This window comes from Heptranchias perlo, chromosome 1, assembly GCF_035084215.1.
Source record: "Heptranchias perlo isolate sHepPer1 chromosome 1, sHepPer1.hap1, whole genome shotgun sequence".
In the NCBI taxonomy this organism is placed as follows: Eukaryota; Metazoa; Chordata; class Chondrichthyes; order Hexanchiformes; family Hexanchidae; genus Heptranchias; species Heptranchias perlo.
Window position 1 is genome coordinate 174,506,867 of NC_090325.1, and position 19,494 is coordinate 174,526,360.

The 19,494-nt window shown below is 41.6% G+C and overlaps 2 protein-coding genes across 2 annotated transcripts in view; one reads left to right on the forward strand and one right to left on the reverse strand.

Annotated features, from left to right (window-relative positions):
- Positions 1-1,293: 1,293 nt before the first annotated feature.
- rab33ba (RAB33B, member RAS oncogene family a) lies at positions 1,294-14,652 on the reverse strand. Its single transcript, XM_067994077.1, has 2 exons — positions 14,021-14,652; positions 1,294-3,287 (listed from the first exon to the last, which is right to left on the reverse strand). The coding sequence occupies exons 1-2, from the start codon at positions 14,294-14,296 to the stop codon at positions 2,841-2,843; spliced, it is 723 nt and encodes a 240-aa protein (XP_067850178.1). The 5' UTR covers positions 14,297-14,652; the 3' UTR covers positions 1,294-2,840.
- The window catches only part of ugl (ureidoglycolate lyase), a 71,477-nt gene continuing 66,407 nt past the window's right edge, over positions 14,425-19,494 (forward strand). Inside the window, exon 1 of the mRNA XM_067994055.1 lies at positions 14,425-14,638. The gene's annotated coding sequence lies outside the window, so the exon portion shown is untranslated. The remainder of the gene's footprint in view (positions 14,639-19,494) is intronic.

Here is a 19,494-nt window from a genome sequence, read left to right on the forward strand (position 1 = left end):
GGAGATAGGATACAGATCAGCCACGATCTCATTGAATGGAGGAATGGGCTCAAAGGCCTACCCCTGTTTCTATGTCAAAGCCTTGGAGAGGGTGCAGAGGAGATTTACTAGAATAGTACCACTGATGAAAGGCTTCAGTTTTCTGGAGAGACAAGAGAAACGGGGTTGTTCTCCCTAGAGCAGAGAAGGTTAAGGGGATATTTGATAGTGTTGTTCAAAATCATGAGAAGGTTAAGGGGATATTTGATAGTGTTGTTCAAAATTATGAAGAGTTTTGATAGAGTAAATTAGGAGAGACTGTTTCCAGTGGCAGAAGGGTCGGTAACCAGAGGACACAGATTTAAGGTAATTGGCAAAATAATCTTAGGTGACATGAGGAAAAAAAATTTACACAGGGAGTTATGATCTGGAATGTACTGCCTGAAAGGGTGCAGAAGCAGTTTCAATAATCATTTTCAAAAGGGAATTGGATAAATATGTGAAGTGGAAAAATTTGCCAGGCTATGGGACTAATTGGGTAGCTCTTTCAAAGAGCTGGCACAGGCATGATGGGCTGAATGGCCTCCTTCTGTGCTGTATCATTTTATAATTCTATGAAAAGACTGACTGGAGGGATTCAAGTAGGGAGTTGCAGGAGAGGTGGGCTCAGGTCTTGGAGGTAACAACACATTAAAGGGCCTTGGACATAAAGGGAGGTTAGAGACGGAGTCAGTTGTTAGAAAAGACAGAGGGGTTGATAACAGTAGTTTTGAAAGGCAGGGACAATGCCTGAGGAGTGGGGATCATTTACAAAAGCAGTTAGAATAGAGGCTAGTAAGGGAAGCTGGGTGACCAGTCTGGTGGGAATAGGATTGAGGGAGAAGGAAGTAGGCTTCATGGATAAGATGAGCCTAAAAAATGCCTTCTGGAAGTCCATATAGACAACATCCATAGACACCCCTGTCCACCATGTTGGTGACCACCCCCCCCCCCCCAAAATATTCAATTAGATTAGTCACACATGATCTACCCATCACACATCCATGCTGACTCTCTTTGATTAGCTGATACCTGCTCAATGTCTGGCCTTTAGACCTGGTTTACAAGCGATAAAAACCCATTTTTTTCTAAACTTGCTCACAACTCCAAATGGACACTGGGAAAAAGAGAGGAAGAAACAAGCAAAATATTGAAAAACGCCTTTTTGGGGTGGAAAGGGATAGAAAAGACATGATATTTTTTCCTAATTAAACCTCCTTTAAAAAAGCATAAATAATGGTAGAAAGAGATGGGAAACATGACAAGAGAGCATAATTAAAGTTCAAAATGTTTTTATTGTTTAGAATTGTGCAAGTGTTTTATTCAATAAAAGTATTACTGTAATTAAGCTATCCCTGACAATGGATTAACTTTACTATTGTAACTGGTGATTTTTTTTTCAGCTTGCTCACTGCAACACTGAAATCTTATAAATCCATCCAGTACAATAATTTCGTAGGATCTGTGGGCAGATTAAGAATTAATAATCAACAATTACAAATAATCTCCACATCCTCCTTCATTAATTAATCAGTTAATAGTAATCCGTGCATCATCTTCATTAGTCAACAATTACGGATAACCTTTCTGCATGTTTCAGAGTGCAGTCAGTAAGTATTTTCTGCTGGATCAGCAATAACTTGAAAAGCATGAACAAAAGCATGCAAAAAATATTTCAAACATTCCCACAACACAAGAAATACTGACCATTTAATGTATTCCCTTTATGGTGGCCCCCTTCCAATCAGAAAGGAGAAGCTTGGTAAAAATACATATTTGTCTAGAAGTGTATCTCCATCATTCCCTTTGCCACAGCCAGCTTGTTAAACACCATGCTTCTTCCTTCCTTTGCTGCCATTCTGTAGTTTTTAAGCAGAGAGAAAAAAAAAAATCACAAAATTTTAAGACCGTTTCTTTGATTTGCTGAGTCTGGTGCCATGGAAAGCCTTGGAACTCAAAGTTGACTTCTTTTCCATTAAAGGTCTCAGCATTCATATCTAATTTATATACAAATGCTTCTAATATGAACTACATATTTCTGTATTTTACAGATAACAAGATCTGTAGGACACAATGTATATCCTATTAGTTTATCAATGTTTTTTTCAAATAAAACTCTTTTTCTGTGAATTTTCTATATTTTTGTCTTTCAGCTAGCTCAATCAAGTCACCATTCTTCATACACAAGCCTAGGCAGAGAGTGTTGACAAACTATTTTACCACTGGAGGCATCACAGCACTGCCAGAAAGTACAGGAACCTTAGCTGGTTTTCCCCTCGTTAACCTAGGGAGCTAACCTAGCAGAAACTGGTAATCGAACCGGAAATTTTCCTGCTCTGCAAGACTCAGCTACTCGCTATCAGTCAGCTGCGCAACGTGGGGGGGCGGAGCCTCCAATACAAAAATATTTAATTCTCAAAACAATTAATAGGAGATGGAAACAGGAGGAAATCAGTTGAGGCATACCTGGAAAAGGAACAAAGAAGAGGAAATTCAAATGACTCCTTTAACTGAGGCAAAGTATAAAAGATTAATGCTTCTTCTCTATGTTAACGTATAAAATTACTACCCGACAATACCAGAAAATGCATCCTTTTCTACCCTGTACTGTCGACTGCTTTTTAGTAAAAGTAAGATTTCAGCCGATATTTGGTGAGGTGTTTCCTAATGCGTTGTTCAGTTGTATTTCCTCTCGTGGCCTGTTACTGGATCTGCCAGGTGCAGTCAGTTAATTGTACTGTGGTTGTCTCCAGGTTATTGGAAGCATTCAGCAGCCAAGTGCTCTTGATCTTCCTTCATATGGAAAACAATCAAGTTCACCTTCAGCAATAACACTCAACGTCAGCCTTCGGTTCAGATTCCAGCTTAAATTTAGTTTCATCTACCTGAAGCTGGCCAAGCATCATGGGCTTATGGTTTTTCAGTTTATGTGCTAAAGTCAGGAATATGGCCTCCACGTGATCATTGTCGTTTGGGTTTTTAGCAGAGGTCTCAAACAGGGGCATGCTTTGAGAATCAGCAAATTTCTGAGCCAAGTCCGTTTTAACTTTGCTGGCGTCCTTGAGGTCACACTTGTTTCCCACCAGGATGCGTGGGATTTCCCCACCAAGTGAGTGCTGTTTGCATTCTTCAATCCAGGCTGGGAGGCTCTGGAAACTCACAGGATTGGTCATGTCATATACGAAGACAACGGCGTGGACATTCCTGTAATAGTGCTGCACCATGCTCTTCCGAAAACGTTCCTGGCCGGCTGTATCCCATAGCTGAATCTAAAGTGTTAAACAAAATTTTTTGGTCAAACAGAGAACTTTTAACAAAGTAAACATGTTCGATTTTCTTTTCCCCCTCCTCTCCTAAAGGCACTAATTTATGTTAAATAGAGTGTACAGCATGGAAACAGGCCATTCGGCCCAACAGGTCCATACTGGTGTTTATGCTCCACACCAGCCTCCTCCCTCCCTATTTCATCTAACCCTATCAGCATATCCTTCTATTCCTTTCTCCCTCATGTTTATTTAGCTTTCTTTTAAATGCATCTCTGCTAGTCATCTCAACTACTCCATGTGGTAGTGAGTTCCACATTCTAATCACTCTCTGGGTAAGGAAGTTTCTCCTGAATTCCCCTTTCGATTTATTAGTGTCAATCTTATATTTATGGCCCCTAGTTCTGGTCTCTCCCGCAAGTGGAAACATCATCTCTACGTCTCCGTCTCATAATGTTAAAGGCCTCTATCAGGACACCCCTCAGTCTTCTCTTTTCTAGAGAAAAGAGCTCCAGCCTGCTCAATCTTTCCTGATAGGTACCATCCCATAAATCTTTTTTGCACCTTCTCCAATGCCTCTATATCCTTTTTATAATATGGAGACCAGAATTGTTCACAGTACTCCAAGTGTGGTCTAACCAAGGTTCTGTACAAGTGTAACATAACATCTCTGCTTTTCAATTCTATCCCTCTAGAAATGAACCCCAGGGCTTTGTTTGCTTTTTTTTTAAAAAATGGCCTTATTAATCTGCATCACCAGTTTTAGTGATTTGTGTATCTGTACCCCCAGATCCCTCTGCTCCTCTACCCCATTTACACCCTTATTATCCAAGCAGTATGTGGCCCCCTTATTCTTCCTACCAAAATGCACCACCTCACCCTTATCTATATTGAAATTAATTTGCCATTACACATCATTCTGCAAGTTTATTAATATCTTCCAGTATTTTGTCACTGTCCTCCCCAATTTGGTGTCCCCAAATTTTGAAATTGTACTTCCGATTCCAAATCGTTTATGTAAATGGTGAACAACAGTGGTCCCAGCATTAATCCTTGTGGAACACCACTTCCCACCTTTTGCCAGTCTGAGTAACTACCTTTAACCCATACTCCGTTTTCTGTTTTGTAGCCAGCTTGCTATCTATTCTGCTACTTGTCCCAATTCCATATGCTCTGACCTTCGCCATGAGTCTACTATGCGGTACCTTATTGAAGGCCTTTTGAAAATCTAAAATCAACTACATTACCCTTGTCTACCCTTTCTGTTACTTCTTCAAAGAGTTCAATAAGGTTGGTCAAGCATAACCTTCCCTTTTGAAATCTGTGCTGACTATTCTTTATTACATTTTCATCTGGATGTTTTTCTATTACATCCTTGAGTAAGGATTCCATTATCTTTCCTACCACTGACGTTAAGCTAATTGGTCTATAGTCTTCCTGGACTGGTTCTATCTCCCTTTTTAAGTATAGGAAACATATTAGCTGTCCACTAGTCCTCTGGCACTATTCCCATTTCTAATGAATTTTTATATATACGTAATAGTGCCTCTGCTATCTCTTCTCTAACTTCTTTTAATATGCATGGATACAATTCATCCTGACCAGGGTTTTATCCTCTCTAAGTTTGATTAGTTTATCAATTCCCTCCCCTCTTTCTATCTTAAATGTCTTTATATCTTTTTTGATCTCTTCTTCTAATGTCATGCCCACCATGTTTGTGTCTCTGATAAATATAAGGCAAATATTTCTGCCATTTCGCTCTCATTACCTGTGAGTTTATCGTGTGTATCCCTTAGTGGCACTATCCCTATCCTGATTTTTCTTATGTTATTTGTCTGTCTGTAGACTACTTTACTATTTCTTTTTATATTCCTTGATAGTTTAATTTCATAGTTTCTCTTTGCCTTCCTAATTATTTTTTTAAAAACTTATTTCCTAACCTCTTCGTATTCCCTTTCGTCGCCTCTCCTTTGTTGTCTATGTACTCAGAGTATGCCTTTTTCTTTAGTTTCGATTTTGCCCTTTATTTCTTTATTCATCCATGGTGTATCATTACTGGCTAGTTTGTTCTTGCTTTTTAAGAGGGGTACATTTCTCCTGGACTCTATTGATCACCGTTTTAAATGTTTCCCACTGCTGTGCTATTTCTTTGTTTAAGAGTAATTTTTTCCAGTTTATTTTCCCTTGTTCCATTCTCATCCCCTGAAAACAGCTTTTTCCAATTTATTACTTTGGTCTTTGTCTTACTTCTGTCCTTCTCAATCTTTATCTTAAACCATATTATGTTGTGATCGCTATTGCCTAGATGTTCCCCAACGCTTACTTCTCTCATCTATTCTGGTTCATTTCCCATTACTAGATCCAGCAGGATTCCAGAGTGATCATTATTTATGTGTAAGCAAGCAATTCAACTGTGGGCAGTATCACAGCCAAACTTGTTCCCATTTGCAGCTATGGTCTACATATAGATCATAGGGGTTATTTGATAGACACGATTTCCACTGACTGATTCTTACCTTCCCTAGCCCAAGGGCACTGGAAACAATTGTAGCACCTCTACCACTACCCTGGCTGAGATTAACTAATTCAGCACAAATTTAGGGTCCAAACCTGGGATCTTCCTAGTCTACGTTTTCACATAATGCGACATATCTATCAGGCGAGATGTTTGATATTTAGTCACCTTTGCCATCTGATACAAAATAGATCTGATCTAAAACATGCAAAACAATCACCTCTGACGTTTTGATTACCTTGGCAGACAAAGGAATTCATCTGTAATTGACCTTTGTGCCATGCGTAGGATTGCTTAACCCTAGCCCCTCTCCTAAAATATATAATTTACTTGCTATTTCTACATTTGGATGACCCATCACAAATTTAGCAATGGGTCACCAAATATAGAAACAGCAGGTAAACATACAACTTGGGAGTGGGCACAAGGGTAGGATTAGAGTTAACTGTACCACTATTAGGAGTCTTTCACAGTCTACAGATTGAAAAGGAACTATTGTGTTGGCACAGCCCTTTCACTCACACTTAAAGGAGGCTGGGATAGCCTCCAAGAAAATAGCCTCCTTGCTTCTTTTCACCAGAGAGCAAAAAAAATGCTGAATCACAGCACCTACAACTGACAATGATATCCAAGTGTGCTCAGGCACTTAGGGTGAGCTGAGAAGACTGGCAAATAGAATTCACCATCCATCTGATTGCCAGGAGATTATAGGGTTTGTATGGGATTGCAGGAGCAAAAATGCAGACTCCAGAGAATCATGGAATCATTGGTAATTGAAAGTGCATGGTTCTCTTTCTCAGCCCCAAAATTAAATGGTGATTGAAAAACTTGAAGTTAAGAAATGGCATAATTTGTATCCAACAAAATGTTCTATTAACATATGTAAGGAATCTTACAACACCAGGTTATAGTCCAACAATTTTATTTTAAAATCACAAGCTTTCGGAGATTATCCCCTTCGTCAGGTGAGTGAGTGAAAGGTTCTCAAATCGCATATCTTATATTAGGCTGGGACACCATCACACCAATCAAAAAGGTGTCGTTGGTGTTCAGACAGGTTAGCCACGGAAAACAGTAGGTCCCAGTATGCTGAATACACATTGTGTCAAATTACACAGACAGAGAGAAAGAGACCCAAAAGGCAGAGAGAGAGAGAGAGAATATTAAAAACAGATAACTTTTTTTTTCCCCCTTGCTGGTGGGGTTACGTGTAGCGTGACATGAACCCAAGATCCCGGTTGAGGCCGTCCTCATGGGTGCGGAACTTGGCTATCAATTTCTGCTCGACGATTTTGCGTTGTCGTGTGTCTCGAAGGCCGCCTTGGAGAACGCTTACCCGAAGATCGGTGGCTGAATGTCCTTGACTGCTAAAGTGTTCCCCGACTGGGAGGGAACCCTCCTGTCTGGCGATTGTTGCGTGGTGTCCGTTCATCCGTTGTCGCAGTGTCTGCATGGTCTCGCCAATGTACCATGCTCCGGGGCATCCTTTCCTGCAACGTATGAGGTAGACAACGTTGGCCGAGTCACAGGAGTATGAACCATGCACCTGGTGGGTGGTGTCCTCTCGTGTGATGGTGGTATCCGTGTCAATGATCTGGCATGTCTTGCAGAGGTTGCCGTGGCAGGGTTGCGTGGTGTCGTGGACGCTGTTCTCCTGAAAGCTGGGTAATTTGCTGCTAACGATGGTCTGTTTGAGGTTGGGTGGCTGTTTGAAGGCGAGTAGTGGAGGCGTGGGGATGGCGATTGTTGCGCGGCAACCTCTGCAAGACATGCCAGATCATCGACACAGATACCACCATCACACGAGAGGACACCACCCACCAGGTACATGGTTCATACTCCTGTGACTCGGCCAACGTTGTCTACCTCATACGTTGCAGGAAAGGATGCCCCGGAGCACGGTACATTGGCGAGACCATGCAGACACTGCGACAACGGATGAACGGACACCGCGCAACAATCGCCAGACAGGAGGGTTCCCTCCCAGTCGGGGAACACTTTAGCAGTCAAGGACATTCAGCCACCGATCTTCGGGTAAGCGTTCTCCAAGGCGGCCTTCGAGACACACGACAACGCAAAATCGTCGAGCAGAAATTGATAGCCAAGTTCCGCACCCATGAGGACGGCCTCAACCGGGATCTTGGGTTCATGTCACGCTACACGTAACCCCACCAGCAAGGGGGGGAAAAAAAAAGTTATCTGTTTTTAATATTCTCTCTCTCTCTCTGCCTTTTGGGTCTCTTTCTCTCTGTCTGTGTAATTTGACACAATGTGTATTCAGCATACTGGGACCTACTGTTTTCCGTGGCTAACCTGTCTGAACACCAACGACACCTTTTGATTGGTGTGATAGTGTCCCAGCCTAATATAAGATATGCGATTTGAGAACCTTTCACTCACTCACCTGACGAAGGGGATAATCTCCGAAAGCTTGTGATTTTAAAATAAAATTGTCGGACTATAACCTGGTGTTGTAAGATTCCTTACATTTGTCCACCCCAGTCCATCACCGGCATCTCCACATCATGGCTTCTATTAACATAGGAACAGAAGTAAGCCATTCAGCCCTTCAAGCCTATTCTGCAATTCAATTAGATCATGGCTGATCTGTAGGTCAACTCCAATTACCCACCTTTGATCCATATCCCTTGATACCCTTACCTAACAAAATGCTATCAATCTCAGTCTTGAAAATTTCAATTGACCCAGCAGTTTCACTGTTATTTTCATACTCCCTACTAGTGATATTTCAAAACAGTATAAATGCATGAGATCACACAAAAATAAATATATCACCTAACACTCCTGACTACACACTGCACTTGACATCCCAAGGAAAAAAGGAAAACCAACAGCAGAAAAGATCTTGATGTCCAATCACTGTAAAGAGCCACAAATACAAAGCAGCCAAATAACAAAATGCTTGAGGCGACGCAGTTTGGTAATGTTCATTGAAGGATGGGTGTAGGTTTGAGACCCACTTCACTCAGTTGCATCATTCACAGAGGATGCAGGGCAAAGGGAACTTTGAAGAGATTGCCTATGCATGATTTTTCTTCAATCTCCTGGTGGCTCATTACATTGGCCATTTGAACCAGACAGTCTAGTGTTAGGTATGACCAAACAGAGCCCTTTCACTCACTATGGTGGCAGGGATAGCCTCCAGCTACTAATAATGTATCCTTCCTATTATTCCTTCTTCCCACTGGAGAAATGGACGGTATGCACCAGCATGAAAAATTCAATTGTGATGTTAAAAATCCAACAGAAAAAAAAGTTCTCCAACACGGGATTTTAAAAAAGGAAACATGAGCATCAGTGAATCAAACCAGTCACAGGTATATGAAATAAGCAGCAAGCAGTTTGCATTTGTGCATACACAATCCAGGGTATGTTTCATGCATGTACACTGTTGTTTTCTTAAAAAAAATAGCCAACCTGGTTTTGGGCTGGACATAAGGTGGTCATTCTAAGCATCCTGAACCCAGGCTGTGCTCCCATCCTCTCTAACTCAGGCATCAGTCCAGGAAAAGAACATACAATGCAAAACAGAAGGCGAGATTAACTGAAAACCTCTAGAAAAATTTAAAAATGCTTTATAAATGGTCTATCTCCTTGCACATGCAGTAATGCGTATAATAGTGTATCAGCAACAGTTTTAGTTGATTTAACTTGTGACAAAGCTCTGTAATTCATGTCCACTGTGCTCTTGTGTATGTGGGTCTTGCATAGAAATAAACTGAGCAATGCATCACCACCACTACAATATTTATTTTATTTTACCAGAAATTATGTCACAGTGGATGACTACATGCCTTCTGGACCAAATGCAGAGTTGAAAACTGATAGACATTATAAATGTAAGCTCATCCCTTTAGGATTTGCATTTCTCTCTGAGATTTTCCAGATTGTTAGAGTGATATTGCAACCAATTACTTACATATTCAGGAGAAAAATATGTTCCCTCGCCTCTGCTTTCGATTCCTTTCCTTCCAATAAAACAATCACTATTTCCCATCCCTGTCATTAACCACAGTACAATCCCCAACTTTGCTTCCTCAAGTCTGAGGGATGGAAATGCAAATGTACCTGGCATACAACTGGCCTAGCCATTTCTCATCAGATCTAGCCTGACCTCATCAATCACTGCCGTTATTTGCTCTCCTCAGCCAAAACTGCCTATTTTCTATCATCCTGAAGGGCAAGGAAAATCCTAAACTCCCTTTTTCCATGGCTAACCATGCAAATATTTTGTTCTGCATATCCATCACACCTTTTCCTCACTTACCTACACTGGCTCCCCATTCTCCAACGCTTTAAATTTAAAATCCATGTCCTCATCTTTAAGTCCGAGCATGGCAGTACTCCACCCTATTTCTGCAATCTCTTCCAGCCTTATATTCCCCCCACTACATTCCATTCTTCTGATTCTGGCCGTTTGTGCATCTCCTCCTCCCTTTGCTCCTCCATTGAAATCAGAGTCTTGTGTTGCCTAGGCCCTACTCTCTGGAATTTCCACTTCCTCCTTTAAAAACCTTTTCAAAATCCATCTCATCCCCCCCTCCTCTAGTCTCTACTTTTCCAGCACAGCATCTGTTTTTGGTACACCTGTCTGAAACACCGTGGGACTTTTCTTTTTATCATTAAAAGCATTATAGAAATGCAAGTTGTTGTTTGGCCTACAAAACCAGAAGCTCTGGCTCATTGGACAAATGCACCTCCTTGTGTGTTACTAACCCAGAACGATTAGGAAGTTCCAGATTTAGTCCCTTCACAAGATAAACAAGAAAGGCCATTCACTCCGTTAGAGCTCATTGACCCAGGAAAAAAAAAATCAGGCAGCCCCCGCACCATGTTTTTTTGAAGTTCGACTGCCCTACCCAAAAATGCATTTCACATGTCAATCACATAAGATCATAAGAAAGTACAGGACCAGAAAAGACTATTCAGTCCATCTGGCTGATCCCCAAAACTCTCAATTACATTCCCTCAAATAACTATCCAATTCTTCCTTTAAACTTTCTACACTATCTACCTCCACTGCCTTCCTTAGCAGTCCATTCCACACATTCAACACCCTCTGTGCAAAGTATATCTAATCTGGCAGTACATCTTCCCTCTAAGATTGAGCTTGCATACCAGACTGATTCCTGGGATGGCAGGACTGACGTATGAGAAGAGATTGGGTCGACTAGGCCTATATTCACTAGAGTTTAGAAGAATGACAGGTAATCTCATCGAAACATATAAAATTCCAACAGGACTAGACAGACTAGATGCAGGGAGTATGTTCCCGATGGCTGTGGAGTCCAGAACCAGGGGTCACAGACTCAGGATACGTGGTATGCCGTTTACAACCAAGATGAGGAGAAATTTCTTCACTCAGACGGTGGTGAACCTGTGGAATTCTCTACCACAGAAGGCAGTGGAGGCCAAGTCATTAGATGTATTCAAGAAGGAGATAGATTTATTTCTTAATGCTAAAGGGAATCAAGGGATATGGGGAAAAAGCGGGAACAGGGTACTGAGTTAGATGATCGGCCATGATCATTTTGAATGGCGGAGCAGGCCCAAAGGGCCGAATGGCCTACTCTTGCTCCTATTTTCTATGTTTCTATGTCACCCTGTTCTAGAGTTTGTGGCAATCTCAATATATTATTGAGGCTCAATTTATCCAATCCCTTAAGAATCTTGAATAATATCTCCACTGAACCTTATCTTTTCCCGAGTGAACGGTCCCAGCATCTTCAACAACTCTTACAATTCAGATGTCTTAAGATAAGCATCTGTTTGGTTGCCCTTTTCTGCATACTCTTCAAATCCTGGTTGTCCTCCTATGCACACTCTTCAAATCCTGGATATTCTTACTGTAAAACAGTGACCAGAATTGTACACCATACCTCAGGTGTGCCTGTACAAGTGCTTTGTACAGACCCATTATCACCTCCTGAGATTTGTGCTGTATCCCACTGGCTAAATACCCAAGATCTGGTTATCTTTCCTTACTGCTGCCACAAATTGTGCTGTTGGTTTCAGTAAGCTATCCACAACACCCCCACATACTTAAGTGTTGTGCCATGTAGCCTAGAGTCATTTAGGTTATATTCTTACTGTTTATTTTCCCTAATCTCATTGTCTTGCATTTGTCCATACAAAATGCTATTTGCTGTTCATTAGTCCATCTTTCCAACCTATGCAGATGCCTTTGTATTTGGCTTGCCAACCCCCTAGTGTATAAACCAGCTCCCTACTTGGGGTCATCTGCAAACTTGGGACGGTGTGTTTCTATCCCTATCATTTATATACACTGAACAGGAATAACCCAGTGATCCCTGTGGCACCCCACTGGTGGCCCTTTGCTACCTTGATGCAGCACTTTCACAACCATCCTTTGCTTTCTCTGGTTTAATCGATATCAATTTCTCTCAGAAGCTTGCCACCATGCTATCCTACCTTGTGTGGCATGGCTTCAAAAGCCAGGCTGCAATCTAAAGACATCATATCCATCATTTACAATATGCAAAAATTCTAATTCCTCAGGAAGTACAGGCTTCCTTTTGGCCCCCCCTAGACCTTAATGAATAAATGACAGTATTTTAATTTTAAAAACACTTGGTCACAGCCCGTGCAAGCCAGGCCTAATAAAGCATTAGCTCTGGGTTTTATCTTTGTAATCTGAGGAGCCTCACCTATCTTCAAAATTAAACCCAAACTATATCATACAACTCCCACATCTTTTCATTTAACTTTTTATGGTTTAATAGGAATAATCTTTTGCATAGAATTGCAGCTTTAAAAATTGTTAACATCTGTCATTTTACATGTAGCACTAAAATGTTTTTACCTTGCATCAGGACAGGCTGGTGCTCTTTAAGGGAAGGCTGAGGGGTGACCTAATAGAGGTCTTTAAAATTATGAAGGGATTTGATAGGGTAGACAGAGAGAAGATGTTGCCACTTGTGTGGCATCCAAAACTAGGGGCCATAAATATAAGGTAGTCACTAATCAATCAAATAAGGAATTCAGGAGAAAATTCTTTATTCAGAGTGGTGAGAATGTGGAATTCTATGTAATTTCCTCAAAGATCTCCAGTAATTCAGTCAAACAAGACTTTTTTCCTTCCCTCCCATAAATCCATACCAACTGACTATACCATATCTATCAGCCAGGTTTCTCACTCCAGGATCAGGATTCGCAAGGGTGCTCCCATCTTTGAATATTCTGCTAACATTCATCATCACGTTTGAAGAATGGTCCCCTGGGCAAGGTACTAAAGGGTACCTAGCACCAATGGAGTCGATGCCATCAGAAGAGGAAGAGGAGAAGCAAGATCAATTTAGAAAGAAAATGGGAAAACAGAGAACGGAATGTGCTGTGATTTTACCAGAGTTGCTCCACAATCAATTTAGCACACACTAAAAATTTATTTTCATAATTTTACTTTACCTGCCCGTGTGTGTAAAAACAGAATCTGCAAGGTGTTACGGGACATGATCTATAATCCACTTGTGTCATTGACCATAACTAACTCATCAGCTATGAGGACAATCTAATCCTGATATATAAACTTTAGCCTCCTCTGTAGCCCAGGCCAATCGTGGCTTTAAGCTACACCAAAAGAGAGATTAATTAACTCAAAATCAACAAGAAATCAAATATCATATATCCTCCACCCATCTTCTATATGTAACGCACTCAATGTAAACAGCTATCTTTCTAACAAAAGGGCAGACAAACGTTTCAGCTGTTATTAAATATCTAATGGCTAAGTAACTAAACCAGACAGCCCAATTACACACTTTTTGGCCTTTTAAAAAGGGGCCATCAAGCAAAATAACGGATTTTTAAAAATATATATTTTAAACAAGTTTACATGATACAGGCTTCATGATACTTGCAAGTATGTACAATGAGAGTCCCATATAGTTATCTACCATTAGTTAAGGTTTGCACTACGGTAATGTTTTAAACTAGCTTCCTGGACCCAGCCCTTACACAGCAAAGTTAACGGCCGTCAACTACCATCTTTCACTGCAAGTAGTTAGAAAATTATAGTCGCGTTTGGAAAAAAATATGGACAAATTATATTCACAAAGTTAACCAAATAAACAGCTTTAATTTGAGGCGATTCTGAACTAAATCAAGAGCTCATTAATGTGTACACCACTTACAGAAGAATGTAGCTGCCCTCCTGAATAATGCAGAGGAATTTTCAGAGGATTACCTTTATTTTTTCTCCATCGATCTCCACGGTTTTCTCTCGGAAATCCACCCCGATGGTGGCCTCGGTCTTGTCGGGGAATTTGCCGGCGCAGAAGCGGTAGGTGAGGCAAGTCTTGCCTACGCCCGAGTCTCCGATGACGATGATCTTAAAGATCCTGGAGCGGGGCGGCGCGTTGAAGAGCACCGAGCCGGCGTTGGGAGCGCTGAGCGCGGCTGAGACAGACTCCGCCGCCGCCGCCGCCACCACCACCACCGTCTCCCCTACCCCAGAGGACATAACTCTACGAACAGGGAGAGGAGGGGGGGGGGGGGTGGGAAAGATGCAGGTAAAGTATTGTAACTGGTTTGCTCTCAGGTGTTGGGGAGCTTGCCTTGCTGTCACTCTTTGTGTGTCGCTCCTCTGGCCGGGAGTCGCGCGCCCGCCGGCTCAACGTTCCAACTCCTTCGCTACACTTGAGCGCAAGGCTGGACCACGTCGCGACTGACTGACCTGACTGACTGGTCGAGTAGAGCAATTCTCAGCCACCTCCTCTCCGAAGTGAAAGGAAGAAGAAAGAAATAATTGAACTTAAGGACCGAGAAAATATCGCGAGAGCGCCATTGACCCCTTTTTTTCACGGTTAGGCTTGCACTTTCTAGTCTCCCTCTCCACCAGAGAGGGAGTTTTGTGTTGAGTGCTCAGATAATTTTTTTTATTATTATATAAAAGCAGTGCATTTTTTAAAAAAAATGTTGTTGGCACAGCAATTTTTATTCCGGTTAAAATTTAAGCAAATGTTCCGTATATCTGGTCAGAACCTTATATTTCTCATGGACATATATAGGAGTTTGTCGACTGCAGGTTACCTAGGTACTAATGGTGAACTGAATGCTTGAGGCTTTCTGCGACCGGTGGGCACTTTCGACACCGATAATAAAATTGTGATGATTTAATTTGGTTTCCTTTGATTAATTATTTATCAGTCAAGATGACATGGGTTAAAGCCCGGTGTAATCGGTGGAGGGGCACGTTTGTGCCTAACTACCCCCCTCCCTTTTTTAAGGGGCTTAAACAAAAAAAATGGCAAACTGTGCTTAAAAAAAAGAAAACAAATCAGGTTGGCCCTCTGCTGGAGACAGTGAATAATTTGTATTCGGATTCTCCAAGAATGAGTGAAAAGGAAAAACTTTAACCAAGACCAATTTATATCCTGTTAACAGAGCTTTATCTTTCAGATCGCTTTGAATCAGTTTCTAATTATAAATTTGCCAGATACTCATTGTTAAGCGCATTGGGACGTCTTAAGGCCGTGAAAGGCGCTATATAAATGCAAGTCTTTCTTTAAAAAAAGAGACTTACATTTCTATAGCGCCTTTCGTGACCCCAGGATGTCCTAAAGCGCTTTACAGTCAATTAAGTACTTTTGAAGTGTAGTCACTGTTGTAATGTAGGAAATGCGGCAGCCAATTTGCGCACAGCAAGGTCCCACAAACGGCAATGTGATAATGGCTAGATAATCTGTTTTGGTGATGTTGGTTGAGGGATAAATATTGGCCAGGCATTGGGGGGAACTCCCCTGCTCTTCTTCAAAATAGTGCCATGAGATCTTTTACGTCCATCTGAGAGGGTGGATGGGGTCTTGGTTTAAGGTCTCATCAGAATGACGACAACTCCGACAGTGCAGAACTCCCTCAGTGCTGAACTGGAGTATCACCCTAGATTTTCTGCTCAAGCCTCTGGCGTGTCACCCTTGATTTTATGCTCAAGTCTTTGGAGTGAGACTTGAACCCACAACATAGAAGTGTTTTTTTAAGGAAAACACCTCTATGTATTCAAGCTAATATGAAATTAGATCACTGGACTTGACTAATTAAACGGCTTTAATTTGAGGTGATTCTGAACTAAATTAAGTCACTGGAGCGGATCTCTTTTATTGCTTGCCTATGTTTAGATTTTATGGTATGTGCCCGAGTGATCACGCAGTATGACCACACAGTGTCCACCAGTTTGCTTGAAGCCTTCCACATCCAATGAGCACCACATGACATAGGTTATTTTATTGATCCAAATTTAAGATTTTATTTAACGCACATTTTTGGTTTGGGCGGGCCTTCTGTCATTTATTAGTGGTGCCTTCCTTTCAATGGGGTACTTGAAGCTGACAAACTCATATTCACTTCGTGGTCAGCCCGTGACCCCAGGCCTCTAACTGAGTCATTTCAATTCTTTTCTGCAGGTCAGTGTCTTGAACTCTTTCTCAGGCCTCCAGCTCCTGACATTTTCTGCTTCTGAGTCTCCAGCTCCCAACATTCCCCACCTGACCTGCACTTCCTGACATTTCCCCTTCCCACCCCAGGTGGCTGCCAGCTCTTGCGCCCAGATCTCCTGTTCCCAACCTTTCCTCTGCTCACCCTGAAGTGTGATCCTTAGTTATGTGCCTATCCTGAGTCTTCAAGGAATCTTTATCTATCCGCCTCCCCTGAACTCACATGAGCTCTTTAACTACCTACTCGCTCTGAGTTACCAGTGTGCTATTTACCTACTCATCTGCCCTGATACCCTCTGTGCTCCTTATTTATCTGCTTATGCTGAATCCTCATGTACTTCTTACGCAGCTGCCCGTGCTGAGTCCCCATGTGCTTCTTCCCCCATCCAGCCTCTTCTACTGATAGTTCCTCTCTTGCTGGCTCTCTTGATGATCCCACTGCTCCTGTTCCCATAACATGGAGAACCAGAAGCTTCACATATTCCTGCTGATGGTGGCTGGCTGGCTTCTGCTGGTGGTTGACTGGCTGACTGTTGGTGGTGACAAGCTAGCTGGCCTTCCTTGCCTGTATGGCTCAGCAGTTTATGGAATAAGCTCACTGAGCCATCAAGGAATAAAAACAAAAAATGCTAGAAATACTCAGCAGTCAGGCAGCATCTGTGGAAAGAGAAACAGAGTTAACGTTTCAGGTCGATGGCTTCCGTCCTATCAGAGACCTTCCCTTTTGTTTTTCCCTCCCCTTCCTCTCTTTCCCCCCCCCCCCCCTTTCCCTTGCTCTGTACTTGCTTAAAAACTGTTTAATCTTCAACTACTTCCAGTTCTGACGAAGGGTCATCGACCTGAAACGTTTACTCTTTCTTTCTCCACAGATGCTGCCTGACTTGCTGAGTATTTCCAGGAGTTTTTGTTTTTAGTTCAGATTTCCAGCATCCGCAGTATTTTGCTTTTGAGCCATCAAGGAACCTGTTTTATATATTTTAATTGTATAATGAGTTTTTGCACATCAAAGTAGTATACATGCAATACTAACTATTTAACATAATATAATTTGGTTCAATATAAAAATTGAAATGGGGAGGGAATAGTCAAGGATGAATGACTGGGAAAAAGCCAATTTTAATGAGATAAAAGGGAACTAGCCCAGATAAACTGGAACGAAAAATTGGCAAATAAGAGTGTAAAATTGGAAACATTCAAGCAGCAGATGATTAGGTTGCAGATTAGACATATTCCCACAAGAAAAAGTGATGCAGTGCAATCTGAAGTTCTGTGGGTGAGTGGAGAATTTTTTAAAAAGAGGCAGATGACAAATCTAGGGGTAATAATACAAAAGAAAATCAAGCAGAATATTAGCAAATATAGAGAGGAAGCAAATAAAGTTAGAAAGACAAAGAGGAGTTACGAAGAAAGATTGGCAGATAACATAAAAGGAAGCAGTAATGGATTTTGTAAACCAATAAAAAGTAAAAGAACAGTTAACGAAAGGGTAAGGCTGCTATGGCAGAGACACTAAATAAGTAATTTGCCTTAGTTTTCACAAAAGAGAATGGTAATGGGAATGATAAGGTTCAAGAGAAAGAACGAAATCCAAAGCTGTTGAAGTTGGCTTAATCTAAGGAACTCACAGACTGCATCTTGGACACTTCTGCACTAGTGTACCTCTGTAGCCAGGCCATTTCTAACTTCCCACTGCAACCTTTGTTGAGATCAGTTCACTCAGCATAGACCAGGATTCAAAACTTGGACCTTTCTGATCTGTGTGGCTCCATACTACATGGGAAGAAACTAGCATTTGCCACAGAGAAACAGGCTTGATTCAACAGATTGCCAGCCTCTACAATCCTACTGTGTGCATAATAGAGTGAGGGCTGCCCCATGGTGGGAGGAAAGATCAGAGGAGAGTCATCTACTGAGTTGGTATTGTTAGAGGGTGGTTCAGGCTACACTGGGGAGGTCTGGGAGCAAATTGCTCATCCACCCTGGTGATGAAGGGGTTGGGAGCACTGGGGGGAGAATAGATGGATTTGGTTGTTATTCAGTGATCTCTCTGAAAAGTGCACGTGCGTGAACATTGAGCTCAGGTTCCACTGTTAAACAGCCAGACGAGGCTCTAGGGTAGAATTTTGTCTTATCACCTAGGCATAAAGTATCGCTTGAGTGGAGTGCAGTGAGGAAAATTAGTTTAAATGGAATGAAAACTGCGTGGGCTCTATTATAATTTACACAGGATTACATAGAAATTACTACACAGAAATAGGCCATTTGGCCCAATCAGTCTATGTTGGTGTTTTTCCTCCACTTGAGCAGTAGTCCTATTCTCATGTGTGTCCTGTTTCCATATCCTTTTATCTCCTTTTCCTTCAACCACCTGTCTAACCTATTCTTAAATGTTGACTTGGGTCTCTGCATCAATCACAAACTCCAGTCATGCATTCCACAGCCTCACAACCCTATGTTTTAAAAAAAAGTTTGTCCTATTCTTTGTCCTAAATCTCTTACATTTAATCTTATATCTATATTGCCACCTTCTAGACTCCTCAACCTTTCGAAACAGTCTCTTTCTATCTACCCTGTACCATCCCTACATAATTTAAAATATCTCTGTCAAATCATCCATCCTCTTTTCTAACAAAAACAGCCCCAATTTTTCAAGTCTTTATTTTTCTATTTCCTCATACCAAGAAGCACCCTAGTGAATCTGTGCTGTATCTGCTGTAATGCCTCAACATCCTTCCTATAGTGTGGAGTCCAAAACTGCACACAGTACTCCAATTGTTGTCTTACTACGGTTTTATATACATAGAATTATATAGAATATACTGCACAGAAACAGGCCATTTGGCCCATCAGGTCTGTGCCGGTGTTTATGCTCCACACGAGCCTCCTCCCTCCCTACTTCATCTCACACTATCAACATATCCTTCTATTCCTTTCACCCTCATATTTTTATCTAGCTTCCCCTTAAATGCATCTCAGGGCATCCACACGATGATCCTACATCACAACGCAGTGCTTTCAACCCCACACCACAACTTGCTTTAGTCAACAGGCCCAGCAATAAGAAGTGATTGCAGACGAGATATTTTTAATTGGACTTCAAAAAAAAATCTTAATCCGCATTTCCGGCAATCTCCCACCTTTATTTTGGCGTGTTTTCCTGCAGAGCTAACAGGTCGCCCTCTCACGGGTGTCCGAAGGTTTGGCACAAATGGGTTATATAGGTCATGGC